General features: G+C 34.8%; 1 protein-coding gene across 2 annotated transcripts in view; it reads left to right on the top strand.

Moving 5' to 3' along the window:
* Positions 1–1087: 1087 nt before the first annotated feature.
* Positions 1088–17933, top strand: part of aqr (aquarius intron-binding spliceosomal factor) — a 110330-nt gene continuing 93484 nt past the window's right edge. For both annotated transcript variants that reach the window (XM_059353471.1, XM_059353470.1), the window contains exons 1-11: positions 1088–1191; positions 1657–1761; positions 2923–2979; positions 3468–3508; positions 3606–3641; positions 3734–3854; positions 4529–4669; positions 8922–8990; positions 9129–9229; positions 9335–9411; positions 13209–13273. In XM_059353471.1, the coding sequence (XP_059209454.1) occupies positions 1678–1761; positions 2923–2979; positions 3468–3508; positions 3606–3641; positions 3734–3854; positions 4529–4669; positions 8922–8990; positions 9129–9229; positions 9335–9411; positions 13209–13273 (792 nt within the window). In that variant the 5' untranslated portion in view covers positions 1088–1191; positions 1657–1677. The remainder of the gene's footprint in view (positions 1192–1656; positions 1762–2922; positions 2980–3467; positions 3509–3605; positions 3642–3733; positions 3855–4528; positions 4670–8921; positions 8991–9128; positions 9230–9334; positions 9412–13208; positions 13274–17933) is intronic.

Below are 17933 nucleotides of genomic sequence, written 5' to 3'. Positions count from 1 at the left end.
CCTGCATGACAATTATTCAGAAACGACAAAATCAAATATGTGATTGTCAGATAGCTCAAAGGAAAATTAGGTAGAAAATGTGCAAAAGATTTTGAAAGTACTGTGAAAAGCACAACATTTTTTAAGCCAATGCACAATCCAGGCAACTGGCAACACAAGTGTTTCCAGTGTTTGAAGTTCCTCTAAATTACAACAGCGTGAGATGGTACACAGGCTTGAAACCATTTCAGTGTGTTTTGTGTGGGAGGCATTCATGGCAATCTTCACATTTAAGAACCCATGAAAGAACTCACTGTGAGAAGAAACCACCCAGGACAGACAATCTGCAGAGGAACATCAGTTGATCAAATTGAAAGCAAATAGTCAACAGAAGCTTCGCCCAGGGATCAGTGTTTTATCCTACAACTGAAAAAAAATGGTCAAAACCGCACATTTCAAATTCTGATGGTGCTGAAAGTAGAAGAGTGAGTCTGTTGTTTCTCACACATTGATATATCCATGAGAAAAGTGAACAGTGAAAAGTGTTTTGTCTATAACATTGCATTTATGATCATCATTATTTGTTATTAATATGTCTGTGTATACAGTATGTAAAAATGTGTTTACTAACATCCACACACAGTCCTGTTCTTTACCATATAAGTGCAATAATATTATAGTGCAATATATTTATATTCATATTATCTAAAAACTTACCTCTACATGCTACCACTCATCCTCATTCACCTCCTTTACATACACAGCTATTTATTCTATATTCAATATTTTTTTGCCATTCAATTATTTATTCTTGTTGTGATATTTTATACCTCTAAACCTTATTGTCCTTCAGTGTTTGTGTGTTGTTGTTCTTAATTTGTTGTATGCACTATGGGAGCTGCAATGTGCTTTTATTTTTGTATTTCATGAATTAAACGTGTTTTATTCGATATTTTATAGTCTTGTTGAATATTTTTAGGGTGTACATTTAACTGATATGAACATTTCTCAAAACTATTTATTTATTTATTTATTTGAGTGCACTTTGTGTGTATGTGTGATATGTACACGATAGGAACGAAAGACTTGCTTTTGTACCCGCGGACGATTTTCGGGACGGACCCCTTCAGGAAGTCAGTCGCATTCAGCGCGTTTTGTTGTGTACATGTGTAACCGGCCGTTCGCGGCACTCATGCTGAAATAAACACAAAGGTTTGTGAGCTTACTTTATTATTATACATTTGTGAACGCTACAGGGCTCAAAGTGACGTCATCGCTATAAGTTTAGTCACTATTAGTGCCACTATTAGCTTAGCTTAGCCTAGCAAATCAACTAATGAAACAAGCTAACGTCCACTAGTGTTGATGTTAGTGTTTTACAACGTTGTCCTTATTATGTACTAATTATTATGCATTATATGGGCGCATAGCACTGACATGGCGTGTGTTAAAGTATCTCGAGGCACTAGAGTAATTAAAATGTTGATTATTTAACACTTTCTAACATTTAATTTGACTTACTGAAGTTAGCCAGCTAGCTAACTTTGTCTGCACTTGTCTTGCTTATAGTGGCTCCACATGTTTAAGGTTCAGTAAAAGAGTTTATTGGTTGTCTGTGTCGGTATGTAGCTGTGGTTACCTTTCCAACAATTTCTTGTTTCTGTCTTTTTCTGACAGACATAAGTGAAGCAGCTTGAGATGGCCACCACAGAGAAGGAAACCCCCGCTAAGAAGGCTGCAGCGCCTTCTGTGTCTCAGATTAATGCAGAATATGTCACACAGGTAATAACTACATATGTTATACATGCATACTACATATGTTGTCCAGCACTTTTTGTCAAAATGGGTTTCCCAGGCTGTTTTTTATGCTGAAGAGAGAAGGCTCATCTGAAGTCTGTTTTGTGTATTTACCTGCAATTGTCAACTCTTGACTCAAGCTCTCATCATCTCAAAACTTGAGTACTGTAACGTTGTCTCTGGTACTGCACCCAGCTACTTGAACGCCCTGATACAGACATATGCTACCTCATCACCGTTGCGCTCTTCCAATGAACGGCGCCTGGCTCTACCCCCCGTTGGTCCAAGGCAATCCAGACTCTTTGCATTTCTTGTTCGCCGTTGGTGGAACACACTACCAGTTCCTACCAGAGCAGGGGCGTCCCTCTCTACCTTTAAAAACCTCCTGAAGACCTTCAGCTCTTCAGAGAGCATCTTCTCTCCTAGCACCACACAACAACTCTACTCCTTAAAGAATCCTCACTAGCACTTATTGCTGCACTAATGGCTCTTACTGCACTATACCTTGATTGTTTTTTCCTGTAAGTCGATTTGGATAAAAGTGTCTGCTAAATGACTAAATGTAAATGTCATGTGAATCTAAATTATGCCTGCTAGATCCTGCTACATAGAAAAAGTACTTATGTGTGAGGTGGGGAAACAGGCTAATAGGAGGAAGGTACCTGTAATAGAGGATTTGTACCGTGGATCACATAATGTTAAGTCTAGAGGAGAGTCAATCTACAGCACCGATTCCAAAGAAGTTGCAAAAACACTGAAAAACGATGTAATGCAATGATTTCAAAATCCATTGCGACCTAAATTCAATTGAAAACAATACAACAAGAATATATTTAATGTTTAAACTGGGGAACTTTTGTTTTATTGTAAATATATACACTAATTCTGAATTCGAGGCATTCTGGTTTTATCGGTTTCAGACAGCATCCCAACTTTTGTGGAATCTGAGAATTTTCCCTCCTGGATGGTTCACTTTTAAACCAGAAGAGTAGAGAAAAACCACAGAATTATATTTCAAGTTAAACTTCTCAGTATACACCACCATGTAACAGACCATTTGAACAACTTCTGTGTTGCTTTATGAACTTTTGTATGTGTATGATGCCATGTTTACTAATATTGATTATGTTCTTATTTTTGTTTCAGCTGGCCAATAAATATTGGGCTCCTCATGCAAAGAATAAACTACCCTTTGACCCAAAGGTGAGAAATAAACATTGCTCCATCTTAGAGGTGATAATACACAGTCATGGAAAAAAAATATTAGACCACCCTTGTTTTCTTTAATTTCTTGTTCATTTTAATGCCTGGTACAACTAAATGTACATTATTGTGGACAGATATAATTATAACAACAAAAATAGTTCATTAGAGTTTAATTTAAGTGCTGATATCTAACCATTTTCCATGGTTTTCTTGATAATAACCAAAATCATTATCAAGAGAACCATGGAAAATGTCTAAATATCAGCTCTTAAATTAAACTCTGAGCTATTGTTGTTGTTATCATTATATTTGTCCAAACAAATGTACCTTTAGTTGTACCAGGCATTAAAATGAACAAGAAATTTAAGAAAACAAGGGTGGTCTAATGTTTTTTTCCATGACTGTATCTATAGTGTTAGCTAATTGTGTGTTTTAGTGTAAAACCAGAGCTGTTTCAATTAACTTATTCTTTGCTGTTTGTTTAGGTGTTGGAAGATGTTTATGAAAAAGAGATTCTCAAGTCCAAGTAAGTCAATATAATGCAATCGTTGCCTTAAACTGCTGCGTTTAATCCAACAAACTTATTAACTTGTTCCGTTGTCTTCTTTCCCAAACATTTTCAGATTTGCCATCAGAAAGATTATGCTGCTTGAGTTCAGGTGGGATATTTCACTTGTATCAGCTAATGAATAAAAAGCTGGTTAAATAACTTTTTGGATAGATAATCATAGATTGTTTTCTCATATTTCAGCCAGTATCTTGAGAACTACCTGTGGGTGAACTACACTCCCAAGGTGTCCAGCAACGCCTACCTCATGTCCATTTGTTGCATCGTCAACGAGAAGTTCAGAGAGAACGTCCCAGCCTGGGAGGTAAGACACCAAGAACCTCATCTAATGCTACCTATACACCAGGAGACTTGGAAAAGATTTGGAAAAGACTCCCGGAAAACTGTCAGCTCACATCTAAAGACAAGTGTTTAGAGTTTTTAGTCTCACACTGAGATTTCAGACTGTCAGTCTTGCAGGGAAACTATTTACAAGACTACAACTAGATTCTTTAGGCATTTTTTTCCTACCATGCAATTTTTCCCATCATGCTCTTAGTAAAAACGTACTAAATGGAGGAGAAGCAGCTTTTGGCTCCAGCTGCTCTAGTGTGTGACTCAGTGGTTTGTGTTGAAAAAAAAAAACAATAAAAAGAAGAGGAGAAGATGCCACAAAATGCTCCTCACAAAGCTGAAAAAGGGTTTCTATTTTTCTGACATGAAAAGTTGACTATTTTACAGTAAAATAGATATAAGGAAGAATAAAGGAAAGGAACATTTAGAAATGAATTCATGATATACATTTATGTCCAATTTAATTATAATGTGTTTAATTGAATAATTATATTTATCAGCTCTATCAACTTTCATTTAGTTAATCAAACGTTAATCATCGATTATTTATTACTTTTTTATGTATATATTTATTTATACATTTTAACTGGGTCTCCTTACTGTTGTCTGTTTATTCACAACATTACTTTAATTTGTGCCTTTCAGGTGTTTAAGAGGGAGCCCAGCCATTTCCCGTTTTTCTTCAAATGTGTGATGGAAGCTGTGTTGGCAGGAGAAGAAGCTGCTCTTACTCTGAAGGAGCAAACCGTGCTGCTGGTCTTCCTGGACCACTGCTTCAACAGTCTGGTGTGTACCTCGACACTCATGTTCAATGTCTTGACTCAGTGGAGGAGCATGTAACTTGTGCTGCTGATTCTAGGGTCAATTAGTGCTGGTCGATATGGACCAAAAGTCATATCCCGATATATTTAGTCTGAATATCGATATACAATATATATCCTGATATTTTTATCCCAAAGTGAGAGCAAATGTTCAGTCAAAGTCAAAGCCAGATATGACATGTCACAAGTTGTTTTATTGAAACTTTTTAGGTGAACATAAATACTGTATAACAACAGGAGAACTTTTTTTCTTTTAAATCAAAGCTCCATAAAGTGCACATTTAAACAAGATGTATATCTTAAATAAAAGCCTAAATAAATAGCCTATGAAATAAAAGATTCCTATCTTTTTTCTGAAATAAATATATTTAAATGAGAAAAGAATAACAAACATTACAAAATAACTAAATATGACAACCCCTAGTAGGGCAGCATTTATATATAAAGAAAGGAAGAAAAATTGAACTATATTGATATATCTTTTATATCAGTATATCGCCCAGCCCTAGGGTCAATGAGGATGTTTGTTTTTTATGTCAGAAGATAGATTACTGAGAGTAATCTCCTTATATTTTGATTACAATATTTACATGCTTTTTCCAAATAACTTGGTTGACACAGATTTCTGCATTTCTTATCACATCACTGTGAAAGCAAAAAGCAGTAAAACATGCTATATTAAAAAAAAAAATAGTTTCACATTTATTAAGTCATAAAATAAATTTTGCTACACTTGTTTTTTGTGCATGTCTGGATAACATGTAGAGCTGTAACGATCTAATTGATTAGTTGATCAACAGAAAATATAACCATCTATTTTGATAATGGCTTTATCCTAAGAGTAATTTTTGCTGCAAAAATGGCAGAAAATTCTCTTTTCACCCTCAAATGTGAAAATGTATTGCATTTCTCTGTTTTATATCATTTAACTGAATACCTTTAGCTTTTGGCATAAAAAACCAAGACATTTAAAGTTATCACCTTGGACCTTAAAACTGGGATGGAGAGTTATAACTATTTTCTGACATGTTATTGAGCAAACAATTAATGGAATTATCAAGAAAATAACTGCCAGATTAATCAATCTTGAAAATAATCATTAGATTATTAGATTATTATAAGATAATTTAGATGCAGAGCCACAAATTAAGAGTTGAGAACATTTTTATCACTTACCTCATTGTGGTATAATATATTGAGATTATATTTCTAATTTTATATTTATAAATATAATAATCCTGTGATGTGCATGAGAATAATCAGTGTTTTAATAATCAATGAGAATGGCTTTTACATATTATTTCTACTTAAGCAGCTTTGAGCCCTGCCGGTTTTTGTTTGGTGACAATAGGCCAGGTAAAAGCCAAGATATTTATTTGCTATAGAACTAGATGTTATCCTCATTTTACCTCTTATATGTTATATTTGCAACCCATGTTCACATTTGTAACATTTGAGGTTAAGAAAACATAATTTTGTAAATCTGATTTTATTTTGGGTTCAAACTGTTGATTCAGTAAGTCAAAGTGAAATCAGGCCACATAGGTGAGATTGTGCTGAACACAATGATACAAACATGGCATGGTAAAAATTTTTTAAATTGGTATATATAGACCAGGGATGGGCAACTGGAGGCCGGGGGGCTGCATACGGCCCGCACCCTCACTTGAAGTGGCCCTCAGTACAACTACATGCATTTGAGCATGAAATCTTAAAAGTGCAGTGTAGAAATGCACAAAATTACTTCTTGCAATTAATGTTGGTCTGCTGTTCTTGCACTGAAATCACAGTAAGTGGTTATTTTTTATTTGCTTCAAACCTTTTGTATTCCTATTTATACTGTTTTACATACCTTTGAGCATGAAATATGTTAAGTTACTGCACTGTAAACATATTTAAAATTGCAGTTTCATCATATCTGGTTAAGTGCACGGTCCTATATGTGGCCCTGTGGTGGTGTCCATGAAAAATTGTGGCCCCCTGCAGCATTTAAGTTGCCCATCCCTGATATAGACAGAACGATTCCACAAGGTTACAGTTTTTCTCAGTCGCTTTGGTGCATTTCTCACATCGCTCTTTACATTTTCACAACAGCTAATGCATTTCTCAAAACAATTAGTACAAACTGCAAAACCTAGTTGATAATCTGCAGAATCGTGTCACTTGTTTAAAATGGATAGCTCATTCCTCAAAAGCAAGTATTCATGTCAATGAAAGTGTCATCAAGATGAAAAGTCCTGACACTATTTTTATGAACAAGATAGTCAAATGTCTCTGTCATGTTTTCATTATGACAGTTTACTCTCTAAATGTTTTCCGATGCAGATCTTGGTGACATTACCTGAAAATGCTCCAGACAGCATGATATACTATTTGCACAGCCATTTGAAAACTACAGTAACGTTACAAATTACTGTGTTCAGTGAGGTAACTGAGTACAACACACTGAATATGTATGTTTCACATTTTTCAATTCAACATATGTTCAATTTAGGAGACATTTTTAGGAAAAAATAAAGATGAAAAAAAAAGTATAAAATTTCCTTGACAGATTTTGACAACTAGTTCAACATTTTTGTATGTAATGACTCAAGCAATGAAATAAGGACTATTAGTTTTATATGGAATGACTATTCAGCAATCACAAGTATAGTTCATTTTAACTGACATGACATAAGCAATGATAACGTTATAAAACAGCAGAGAGTTGTATGAAAGCAACTGATGACTGTCCAGAAGCATTTGTAATTTGTTGTTAGGAATGAGAAACTGCTACTATGATGAGCACAAATGATTAAATGTTGTGGAGGTTGAACTCGACTGTTTCACTTGTTTTAAGTGTTTTCGTCCTTAATTATCTAAATATGATATTACAGCTTGTTACTGAAATTGTATGACCTTTACTGAGTAAATACATGCTTGAAACTAGAATATCAAAAGTTACAAAGCTGTTTCATCAACACTTACAAGACTTACAAGACACAAAAAGACAAAAAAAGACAGAAAATGACAAAAAAAGACACAAAATGACAAAAAAAAGACACAAATTAACTAAACAAGAGACAAAAAATTACAAAAAAAAGACACAAAATGACCAAAAAATGACCAAAAAGACACAAAATTACAAAAACACACACAAAATAGAAATCATAACTTTGACATAATTTTACCTCTTCACATCCTTAAAACAAGCAGCCAGATGGAATACATTGTTTTATTATCAATGAAACAATAGAAGTGTGTATTGTTGTGTAGTATGTATGTAATTAACTAGTACATTGGCACATAGCTGTAAATTGATATTTAAACATTTAACGACAACAACAACAACAAAAAATCACTGTTTATTAGTTAGAATACACTAATTTTAAGGTATTTTTGGGTTCGTTAAGATTAGATATTTTTACTTGTTTTGGAAAGTCTTACACTTACAAGACTTACAAGACACAAAAAGACACAAAATGACAACAAAAAGACACAAAATGACAAAAAAAGACACAAATTAACTAAAAAAAGAGACAAAATAACTAAAAAATAAAGACAAAAAATCACACAAGACACAAAATGACCAAAAAATTACCAAAACCCTAATTCTTGTGGAGGTTGAACTAATTGTTGTGCAAATGTAAAGAGCAATGTGAGAAATGCACCAAAGCCACTGAGAAAAACTGAGAAAAATCATTCTGTGTCTTTTTTTTTGCTCATTTTGTGTCTTTTTTTTTTGTAATTTTGTGTCTTTTTGGGTAATTCCGTGTCTTTTTTTTGGTCATTTTGTGTCTTTTTTTTTAGTAATTTTTTGTCTTTTTTTGGTCCTTTTGATACTGCCTCCAGCAGCCCCCAGGTAATTTTAGTTAAAACTGTAATGCAAGCAATGCTAAAATGCCTTGTTGCCCAGGATAAATGTGGATATCCCAGTAATTCCTGTTAACGTCCACTAGGTGGCAGTAGTAGACCAGGCAGGAGAACTTGGGTCAGCTCCACCTCTCTGTATCTGCAGCCGCATTAAACCACAGGGAAGCACTGCAGATGTCTCACTTTAAAATCTGCTGTGATGGCCTGCTGCACTTTGATTGTATCCTATAAAGCCCTCTAAATATTTTAGTTGCAGACTTTTATTATGGGCTGAAGTGTAATAAAAGTCTGTCATACACAGTGCATTTTGACAACCCTCTCTCTCTCTCTTCCTCTCTTTCTCTCTTTCTCTTCCTCCCTCCCAGGAGGTAGATTTGATCAGAGAGCAGGTGCAGCAGCTCATCTCTCTGCCTATGTGGATGTGCCTCCTACCAGTAAGATGTCAACCTATTACCCTAATTAAGTTTTTCTGGTGGTTATTGGCCCACACCAAGTAATGACTTTTGATCATTTCATAAAGAAAGAATTAGCTCCCTCGCTATCACGTTAATAAAACTGATTTGTTTCTGCAGTCCAGACTCCAGCACGAGCTCAAGAAAGTTCCAAAGCTGCAGAAATTCTGGAATCTAATCAAGAAGAAATTTGATAAGATGGATGCTGACGCAGCCGAGCAGTAATGCTGTTTTCTTTTGCTTGCTTGTTCACATTTACACAGACTAGGAGACTGTGGTTTGTGTCCTGCACGTTTTCTGATTTCCCTTCTCTGTGTCTTCCTCAGGGCAAAAAAAGAGAGGACCTTCCTCTCAGCTCTCATTAAAAAGTTCCTCGGAGTTCTCGTGTCAATTCCGCCAACAGGTAAAGTGGGAAAAAATAATATATTACCCTTGGGATGTCATTGTGTTGTGCACAAACTACTAACGTTGAATTCATTCAGCAAGAAGAATGACCATTAGGCCTTTGTCCTGTTTCAGTAAAATAGGTGCAACCTTGCACTGCAAAAACTGAAATCTAAGTAAGATGAAATATCTTAGATCAAGGGGATATATGCTTATTTTTGTCTGATAAGATAGTTCTTAGTCAGCATATTTTATGTTCGACTGTTTCACTTGTTTTAGATAATTGTTCCTTAATTATCTAAATAATAATTAATAATACATGCTTGAAACTAGAATATCAAAAGCAACAAAGCTGTTTCATCAACACTTAAAGACACAAAAAGACAAAAAAAGAGACAAAATGACAAAAAAGACGCAAAATAACTAAAAAAGAGACAAAAAAATACTAAAAAAAGACACAAAATTACCAAAAAATGACCAAAAAAGACACAAAATTACAAAAACACACACAAAATAGAAATCAGAACTTTGACATAATTTTACCTCTTCACATACTTAAAACAAGCAGCCAGATGGAATCAATTGTTTTATTATCAATGAAACAATAGAAGTGTGTATTGTTGTGTAGTATGTATGTAATTAACTAGTACATTGGCACATAGCTGTAAATTTATATTTAAACATTTGACATGAAACATTTAACGACAACAATAAAAAATCACTGTTTATTAGTTAGAATACACTATTTCTAAAGTATTTTTGGGTTGGTTAAGATTAGATATTTTTACTTGTTTTGGAAAGTCTTGACAAGACACATTTTCTTGTTCCATTGGCTACAGAGGCTGAAAAATCTATTATTTAGTAGAAGAGTTGACACTTTTTTTCCCAGAATTTTTCCAGACTTTCTAGAAAATTAGAGTCTTTTTTTAAAATTGCCCAGCGGTTTTTCAGGCCTCAATGGGTTAATTACTTTTTTTGGTAATTTTGTGTCTTTTTTTGGTAATTTTGTGTGTTTTTTAAAAATAATTTTGTTTCTTTTTTTAATGTGTGTCTTTTTTAAAAATAATTTTGTTTCTTTTTTTAATGTGTGTCTTTTTAAATACTTTTGTGTCTTTAAAAAAAATATATTTTGTGTCTTTTTTTAAATATTTTTAAGCAAAATACACCTAATTTTTGTACTTTTTCCCCTTGTTTTTGAGAGGTGGCTTTTTGCAGTGTGGTGCATCTCCCTGTGACTTTGGTCCCAAAGCATCTTTACATGTGCTCTCTCTCTCTCTCTACCTTTCCCAGAATGATTAATGCACTTATGGTTTTCTAGAGCTTGCACAGTGTCACAGAGCTCATCTCTTCAGTCGAGGCCAATATTGCTAGTACCAAACACAATATTACCCTTTTTTTCATCACCATTTCAGCTGCACAGCTCCCTCCTTTCCTTTCCTTCCCTTTCTTTTTTTCGAGTCGTGCAGCCGCCGAGGGAGCATGTGCTCCAGCTGCCACACAGCCACCGGCACTGACTACTATGTTGTAATGCAGGCCGACACAGAGGCCCCCCACCTGAATGCTAAAAACAGAACATGTGTATTTGTGTGTTTAGGTAGAATTCAAACCTGACCTGTAAATTACTATCTGAAACGCAGCAGGAGCCACATCACTCTAATGCGTGCTGCATGCTTCAACTTTAACTACGCACACATATATACACACCGACATGCTTAATGAGGGCTGAGGTCCCAGCATGCTGCTGTGCTGGCTATGCAGTATCTCATAGTGAGGCTCACACACTCAGCATGGCACCTTGGTGTTGTCCACATGCGTTTGCTGTGTTCATATCCTCTGTGATAACCACACAACCTCCTTTCCACTGCGACATCTTATCGTAACACCGTGACTGTCCAGCATTCACAAGTGTAGTTCATTTGAACTGACATGACATAAGCAATGATAACGTTATAAAACAGCAGAGAGTTGTATGAAAGCAACTGATGACTGTCCAAATACTGTTTCACTTGTTTTAAGTGTTTTCGTCCTTAATTATCTAAATATGATATTACAGCTTGTTACTGACATTTTATGACCTTTACTGAGTAAATACATGCTTGAAACTAGAATATCAAAAGTTACAAAGCTGTTTCATCAACACTTACAAGACTTACAAAACACAAAAAGACAAAAAAAAGACACAAAATGACAAAAAAAGACACAAATTAACTAAAAAAGAGACAAAATGACAAAAAAAGACACAAATTAACTAAAAAAGAGACAAAATAACTAAAAAAAGAGACAAAAAATTACTAAAATAAGACACAAAATGACCAAAAAAGACACAAAATTACAAAAACACACACAAAATAGAAATCAGAACTTTGACATAATTTTACCTCTTCACATACTTAAAATAAGCAGCCAGATGGAATCAATTGTTTTATTATCAATGAAATAATAGAAGTGTGTATTGTTGTGTAGTGTGTATGTAATTAACTAGTACATTGGCACATAGCTGTAAATTGATATTTAAAAATTCAACAAGAAACATTTTACTGAAATTTTATGACCTTTACTGAGTAAATACATGCTTGAAACTAGAATATCAAAAGTTACAAAGCTGTTTCATCAACACTTACAAGACACAAAAAGACAAAAAAAGACACAAAATGACAAAAAAAACCACAAAATGGCAAAAAAAGACACAAAATGACAAAAAAAGACACAAATTAACTAAAAAAGAGACAAAATAACTAAAAAAAAAAAAAACCCTCTGTGATAACCACACAACCTCCTTTCCACTGCGACATCTTATCGTAACACCGTGACTGTCCAGCATTCACAAGTATAGTTAATTTTAACTGACATGACATAAGCAATGATAACGTTATAAAACAGCAGAGAGTTGTATGAAAGCAACTGATGACCGTCCAAAAGCATTTGCAATTTGTTGTTAGGAATGAGAAACTGCTACTATGATGAGCACAACTGACTAAATGTTGTGGAGGTTGAACTCGACTGTTTCACTTGTTTTAAGTGTTTTCGTTTTAATTATCTAAATATGATATTACAGCTTGTTACTGAAATTTTATGACCTTTACTGAGTAAATACGTGCTTGAAACTAGAATATCAAAAGTTACAAAGCTGTTTCATCAACACTTACAAGACTTACAAGACACAAAACGACAAAAAAAGACACAAAATGACAAAAAAAAAACACAAAATGGCAAAAAAAGACACAAAATGACAAAAAAAGACACAAAATAACTAAAAAGATAAAGACAAAAAATCACACAAGACACAAAATGACCAAAAAATGACCAAAACCCTCATTCTTGTGGAGGCTGAACTCGACTGTTTCACTTGTTTTAAGTGTTTTCGTCCTTAATTATCTAAATATGATATTACAGCTTTTTACTGAAATTTTATGACCTTTACTGAGTAAATACATGCTTGAAACTAGAATATCAGAAGTTACAAAGCTGTTTCATCAACACTTACAAGACTTACAAGACAAAAAAAAGACACAAAATGACAAAAAAAAAACCCACAAAATGGCAAAAAAAAGACACAAAATGACAAAAAAAGACACAAATTAACTAAAAAAGAGACAAAATAACTAAAAAAAAACCTCTGTGATAACCACACAACCTCCTTTCCACTGCGACATCTTATCGTAACACCTCCGATTATTTTTTTATTTTTTTTGGGGGCCTTGTATGTTCATATAGCCATTCCTCCTGTCTGTCACATTGTATTTGTCATTGACAACATGCATTCCCTGATATGAAGCGAAGTGCTAACCTCTACTATTCCCTCCTTCCCGTCCATAGGGCCTGTGTCCATGGACAAGGTGCATTACTGCGAGAGATTCATTGAACTCATGATTGATTTGGAGGTAAGACACATCCTCGCAATCTTTTTTTTCTACTCCCTCTCTTCACTCCCTAGATTTGATACCTTATTTAAAATGTACCGTGCGAGTTAATGCACTTAATCCTAACACGGACCAAGCAGACACTCGTTTCCTCTGTGTCCGTACGGTGTATTTGCTTAATCATGGTATTCTGATGAAGGAAGCGGCTCATTTGCCTTTTGTCCTTCACATTTATAGCCAACTCAGGTCAGTGAGAACTGTTTTTCTTTAATTTGAGAGAAGACAAACATCTACAACATACGGTAAATGACACCGAAACAATCAAAGTCATGGGTCTCAAACTTGCGGCCCGCAGGCCAATTGTGGCCCCCACCTTGATATGAAAGTTTAATGTGAGTTTTATATGAATGGCACTTTACCGTATTGTGTATGGAAGTTCCCTTTAATTACTTTTTTTGGTAATTTTGTGTCTTTTTTTGGTAATTTTGTGTCTTTTTTTAAATAATTTTGTTTCTTTTTTTAATGTGTGTCTTTTTTAATAATTTTGTGTCTTTTTTGTTAATTCTGTGTCTTTTTTTTAATAATTTTGTGTCTATTTGGGTAATTCTGTGTCTTTTTTTGTCATTTTGTGTCTTTTTTGGGGTCATTTTGTGTCTTTTTTTGGGTCATTTTGTGTCTTTTGGGGTAAATCTGTGTCTTTTTTTTTGTAATTTTGTGTCTTTTTTTGTAATTTTGCGTCTTTTTTTGTAATTTTGTGTCTTTTTTAAAATAATTTTGTTTCTTTTTTCAACGTGTGTCTTTTTAAATAATTTTGTGTCTTTTAAGAAATAATTTTGCGTCTTTTTTGTTAATTCTGTGTCTTTTTTAATAATTTTGTGTCCATTTGCGTAATTCTGTGTCTTTTTTTTGTCATTTTGTGTCTTTTTTTGGTCATTTTGTTTCTTTTTTTTTAGTAATTTTGTGTCTTTTTTTGGTCATTTTGATACTACCTCCAGCAGCCCCCAGGTAATTTGAGTTTGAGACCCCTGCTCTAGATTGATAAAAAGCGCTACTGGTAAAAAGAAAAATATGTATTTGTGATTTGAGGGTCAACTGTCCCTTTAAAAATGCACATTTTCTTTCTGCTTTCATCTATATTTTTTTATGCAATGTAATGTACTAATAACAAAAAAAGTAAAATGAGGATAATCTCTAGTTCTATATTTTTATACAAAATATTTTTGACACTATCTCCAGTTTTACTTGGCCGAATATAATCCTAGAAAAATCTGGCATGGAGTTTCAAGCCAGAACTGATAACAAGACTCAATGTTGCTTCATTTTTATGTCTTCACGTCATGAAGAAGTAATGTTTAGGTGCTTCCATGGACTCTAGAGGGTTAAAATGTACAGTGTGAGTTAATGCACTTAATCCTAACACGGACCAAGCAGACACTCGTTTCCTCCTGTTCCTGTTCGTGCGGCGTATTTGCTTAATCATGGTATTCCGATGAAGGAAGCGGCGTAGACATCCGTCTCTGCAGAGCTCATTTGCCTTTTGTCCTTCACATTTATAGCCAACTCAGGTCAACAGACAGAGGCTAAATGTCCAGTCTCAGCTCCACACAATGCGTCTCTGTCATCGCTCTCTGCAAAGCTCTGCAGTATTTGAAACGGTCGTCTTTGAATGGAGTATGAGGGGTTATTTTTTCACATGTTGCATACTGCATCACAAGTTGGTCACAAACTGGAGAAACAACACTTGCTCCCCTACAAACACTCTATAAACAAACTCTCAAGGTATTAGACAAAAAGCCATCAAGTCATCATCACTGCAATGTCATTCAAAACCACAAACTCTTGACTTTTGAAAATTTAGTGTGTCTTGCCGATGTTAGCTTAGTGTATAGGGTGATTCATAATCTGGCTGCTCCTCCGTTAACCCTTTATCAGGCGAAGAACTATATTTGGTAACTTCAGGTAATATTTAGAGAAAAAAAGTTGCAAATTTACTAGATTAAAGTGGCAAATCTACAAGAAAAAAAGTTGCAGATTTAAGAGATTTAAAGTGGGGAAAAAGCAACTTTTTTCTCCCAGATTCACCACTTTAAATCTCATAAATTACGCATTTTTTTCTCGTAGATTTGACACTTTAATCTCATAAATTTTTTTCTCAAAATATTATTTTTGTATGTTTTTTTTTTTTTTTTTTTTTTACACATTCTGGCTGTATGTAATATCCTCCAATATTTTCTAGGGTTGAAATTTTCAATGAGTGCCCTATTCAGGGTTAAAGTGGTGAATCTGGGAGAACAAAGTTGCTTTTTTCCCACTTTTTTCTCGTAAATCTGCGACTTTTTTCGTGCAGATTTGCCACTTTAATTCTCTTAAATCTGCAACTTTTTTTCTAGTAAATTTGCCACTTTTTTTCTAGTAAATTTGCAACTTTTTTCTCGAAATATTTCGTGAAGTTACCAAATATAGTTCATTGCCTGATAAAGGGTTAAAGGAGTTTATATCACTGTGCCCAGACAACAGGAGAACAACTAGGACGACCAGTAGAGATCACTGCGCAGATGTACTGAATTTGGCAGATCAGCTTTTTCTATAAGAGCCACTAATTATTGGAACTCAGTACCAAATGAGATCAGAGACATCAGCACATTCGTTGTTTTTAAATCAGAAATAAAATCATGGCTTAAATCCACTCAATCATGCACCTATACCGACTATAAACTCAAACATTAGCTCACTATTATGCAATCTCTTTAGTGTTGTATTGTCACATTGTTTTGTGTTGTGTCTTAATACTGTGACTTTACTCTTGCTGTTGTCCTGTGTTGTATTGTGTTTTAAGAGTGTGACACTTTGTTGTTGCTGTTTGAAAGGCTTGTTTGTTTGTTTGTGTTAGATTGATGTTATTTGTTCCTGCCCAGGGACTACAGATGAAATTTAGCTAGTCGCTAATTCTGGTGCGGCTGAGAGCCATGCACTGTCCCTGGTAAATAAACGAAGAAATACATTTTCAGCTTGACGGCTTCTGACATCTGGTAGAAGGTGTAAGGAGTAATGTACCGTGTCTGCTAGACATAACGCTCATGTGACCTAAGACCCAATTCTCTTCTGCAATAATCCCATTGTTTGAAGGAGCAGTTGGTAAACACGTGTTTGCTTTGTATTAATATTATCGACAACAATCTGTTGTCAAATATCTCGTCGTAACTCCTTCTCTTATCTGCTCTGAGCTGTTGCCTTCAAATTTGAGATGAATATCTTGAAGGGGTAATACACACTAGCAGAGGGCATAAAGTAGGGCTGGGTGATATGGACCAAAAGTCATATCCTGATATATTTAGGCTGAATATCGATATATACAATATATAACCTGATCATTTTATCGCAAAATTAGAGCAAATGTTCAGTCACAAGTAGTTTTATTTAAACTGTTTGTTTAAGTGAACATAAATACTGTATAACAACAGGAGTACCTTTTTTTAAGGACTGACATCAACAACATACGGTAAATGACACCGAAACAATCTAGATTGATAAAAAACGCTACAGGTAAAAGGAAAAATATGTATTTGTGATTTGAGGGTCAAATGTCCCTTTAAAAATGCATGTTTTCTTTCTGCTTTCATATATATTTCTTTATGCAAAGTTATATACTAATAACTACTAAAAAATGTGTAGGTTTTAGTGTAGGCTTGACCTGTATTACTACAGTTGTCTTAAAGGGGTTTAGTTCTAAGATATCTGTTTTAGTTAGGGCTGCACCGATTGCAATTTTCTGGCCGATCACCGATTTTTAGAAAGCCTGACCTGTCGATTCCGATTTTGGCGGATACCGATTTTTTTATAACTCACAGCATACACCTTCAATGTTTGAATCTTATTTGATTGAAAAACAATAACACAACAGTGTTTTTATTTAACAAATAAAGGAAATCACGATGTCGGAGGTAGTTAATAAAATATTATACTTAAAATAAATAGCAGAAATTTACAGGAAAAATTAACAAAAGAACTGCAACCATAAATAAAGTGTCCTGACTTTTTGGCCGGCCGATAGATCAGTGCACCCCTAGTTTTAGTTCCTGTTATTGTCATGCAGTGGAGTATATTATGTATTGCTACTTAAGGCGCTCTCACAGTCCCCTCAGTTAACCAGGACTCGGCATTTTCAGGGTCATAAAACAGCTCGTAAAGATGAGGAACTTTTATGAACTATCACTCCCTATTGGTTCACGTAAAAGAAATAAATAAGGAGAATCTGACACAGTGTTTCCTAACCTTCCCAATGAGGTTGTCTAACTGTAGTGAAGACACAATGTCACTTAAGATGTTACTGCTGCTGCTGCTGCTGCCTGTGCAGATCTCCTGTTTCTAGCGAGGGAGCTCAATAGATTTCATCAGGCCGTCCTGCTGACAGGCCGGCCTCGCTGTTCCTGGCAGCGGCTAGCGGCCGGCCAGCTCGCTGTCTCCAGAGACATCTCCTGTCCTTCAGCGCTATCCTTTTACAAAGCCTCAGTCGCCTGAAATCCATACTTCCCCTCTCTGATGACGACCTGAAAATTAATGCAGGGAAAAAAAAAAAAAGATCCCCGTTTTCATGCTTCTTGTATGGCGGCTGTCAGGGCTGTGTGAGATCAAAGATGGCTGCTGGATATAAAGGTATCTGTTCTCTCCGTGTTTAGGTATC

The sequence above is a fragment of the Centropristis striata genome, chromosome 16 (assembly GCF_030273125.1).
Source record: "Centropristis striata isolate RG_2023a ecotype Rhode Island chromosome 16, C.striata_1.0, whole genome shotgun sequence".
Lineage (NCBI taxonomy): Eukaryota > Metazoa > Chordata > Actinopteri > Perciformes > Serranidae > Centropristis > Centropristis striata.
This window is presented reverse-complemented; position numbering and strand designations above follow the sequence as displayed.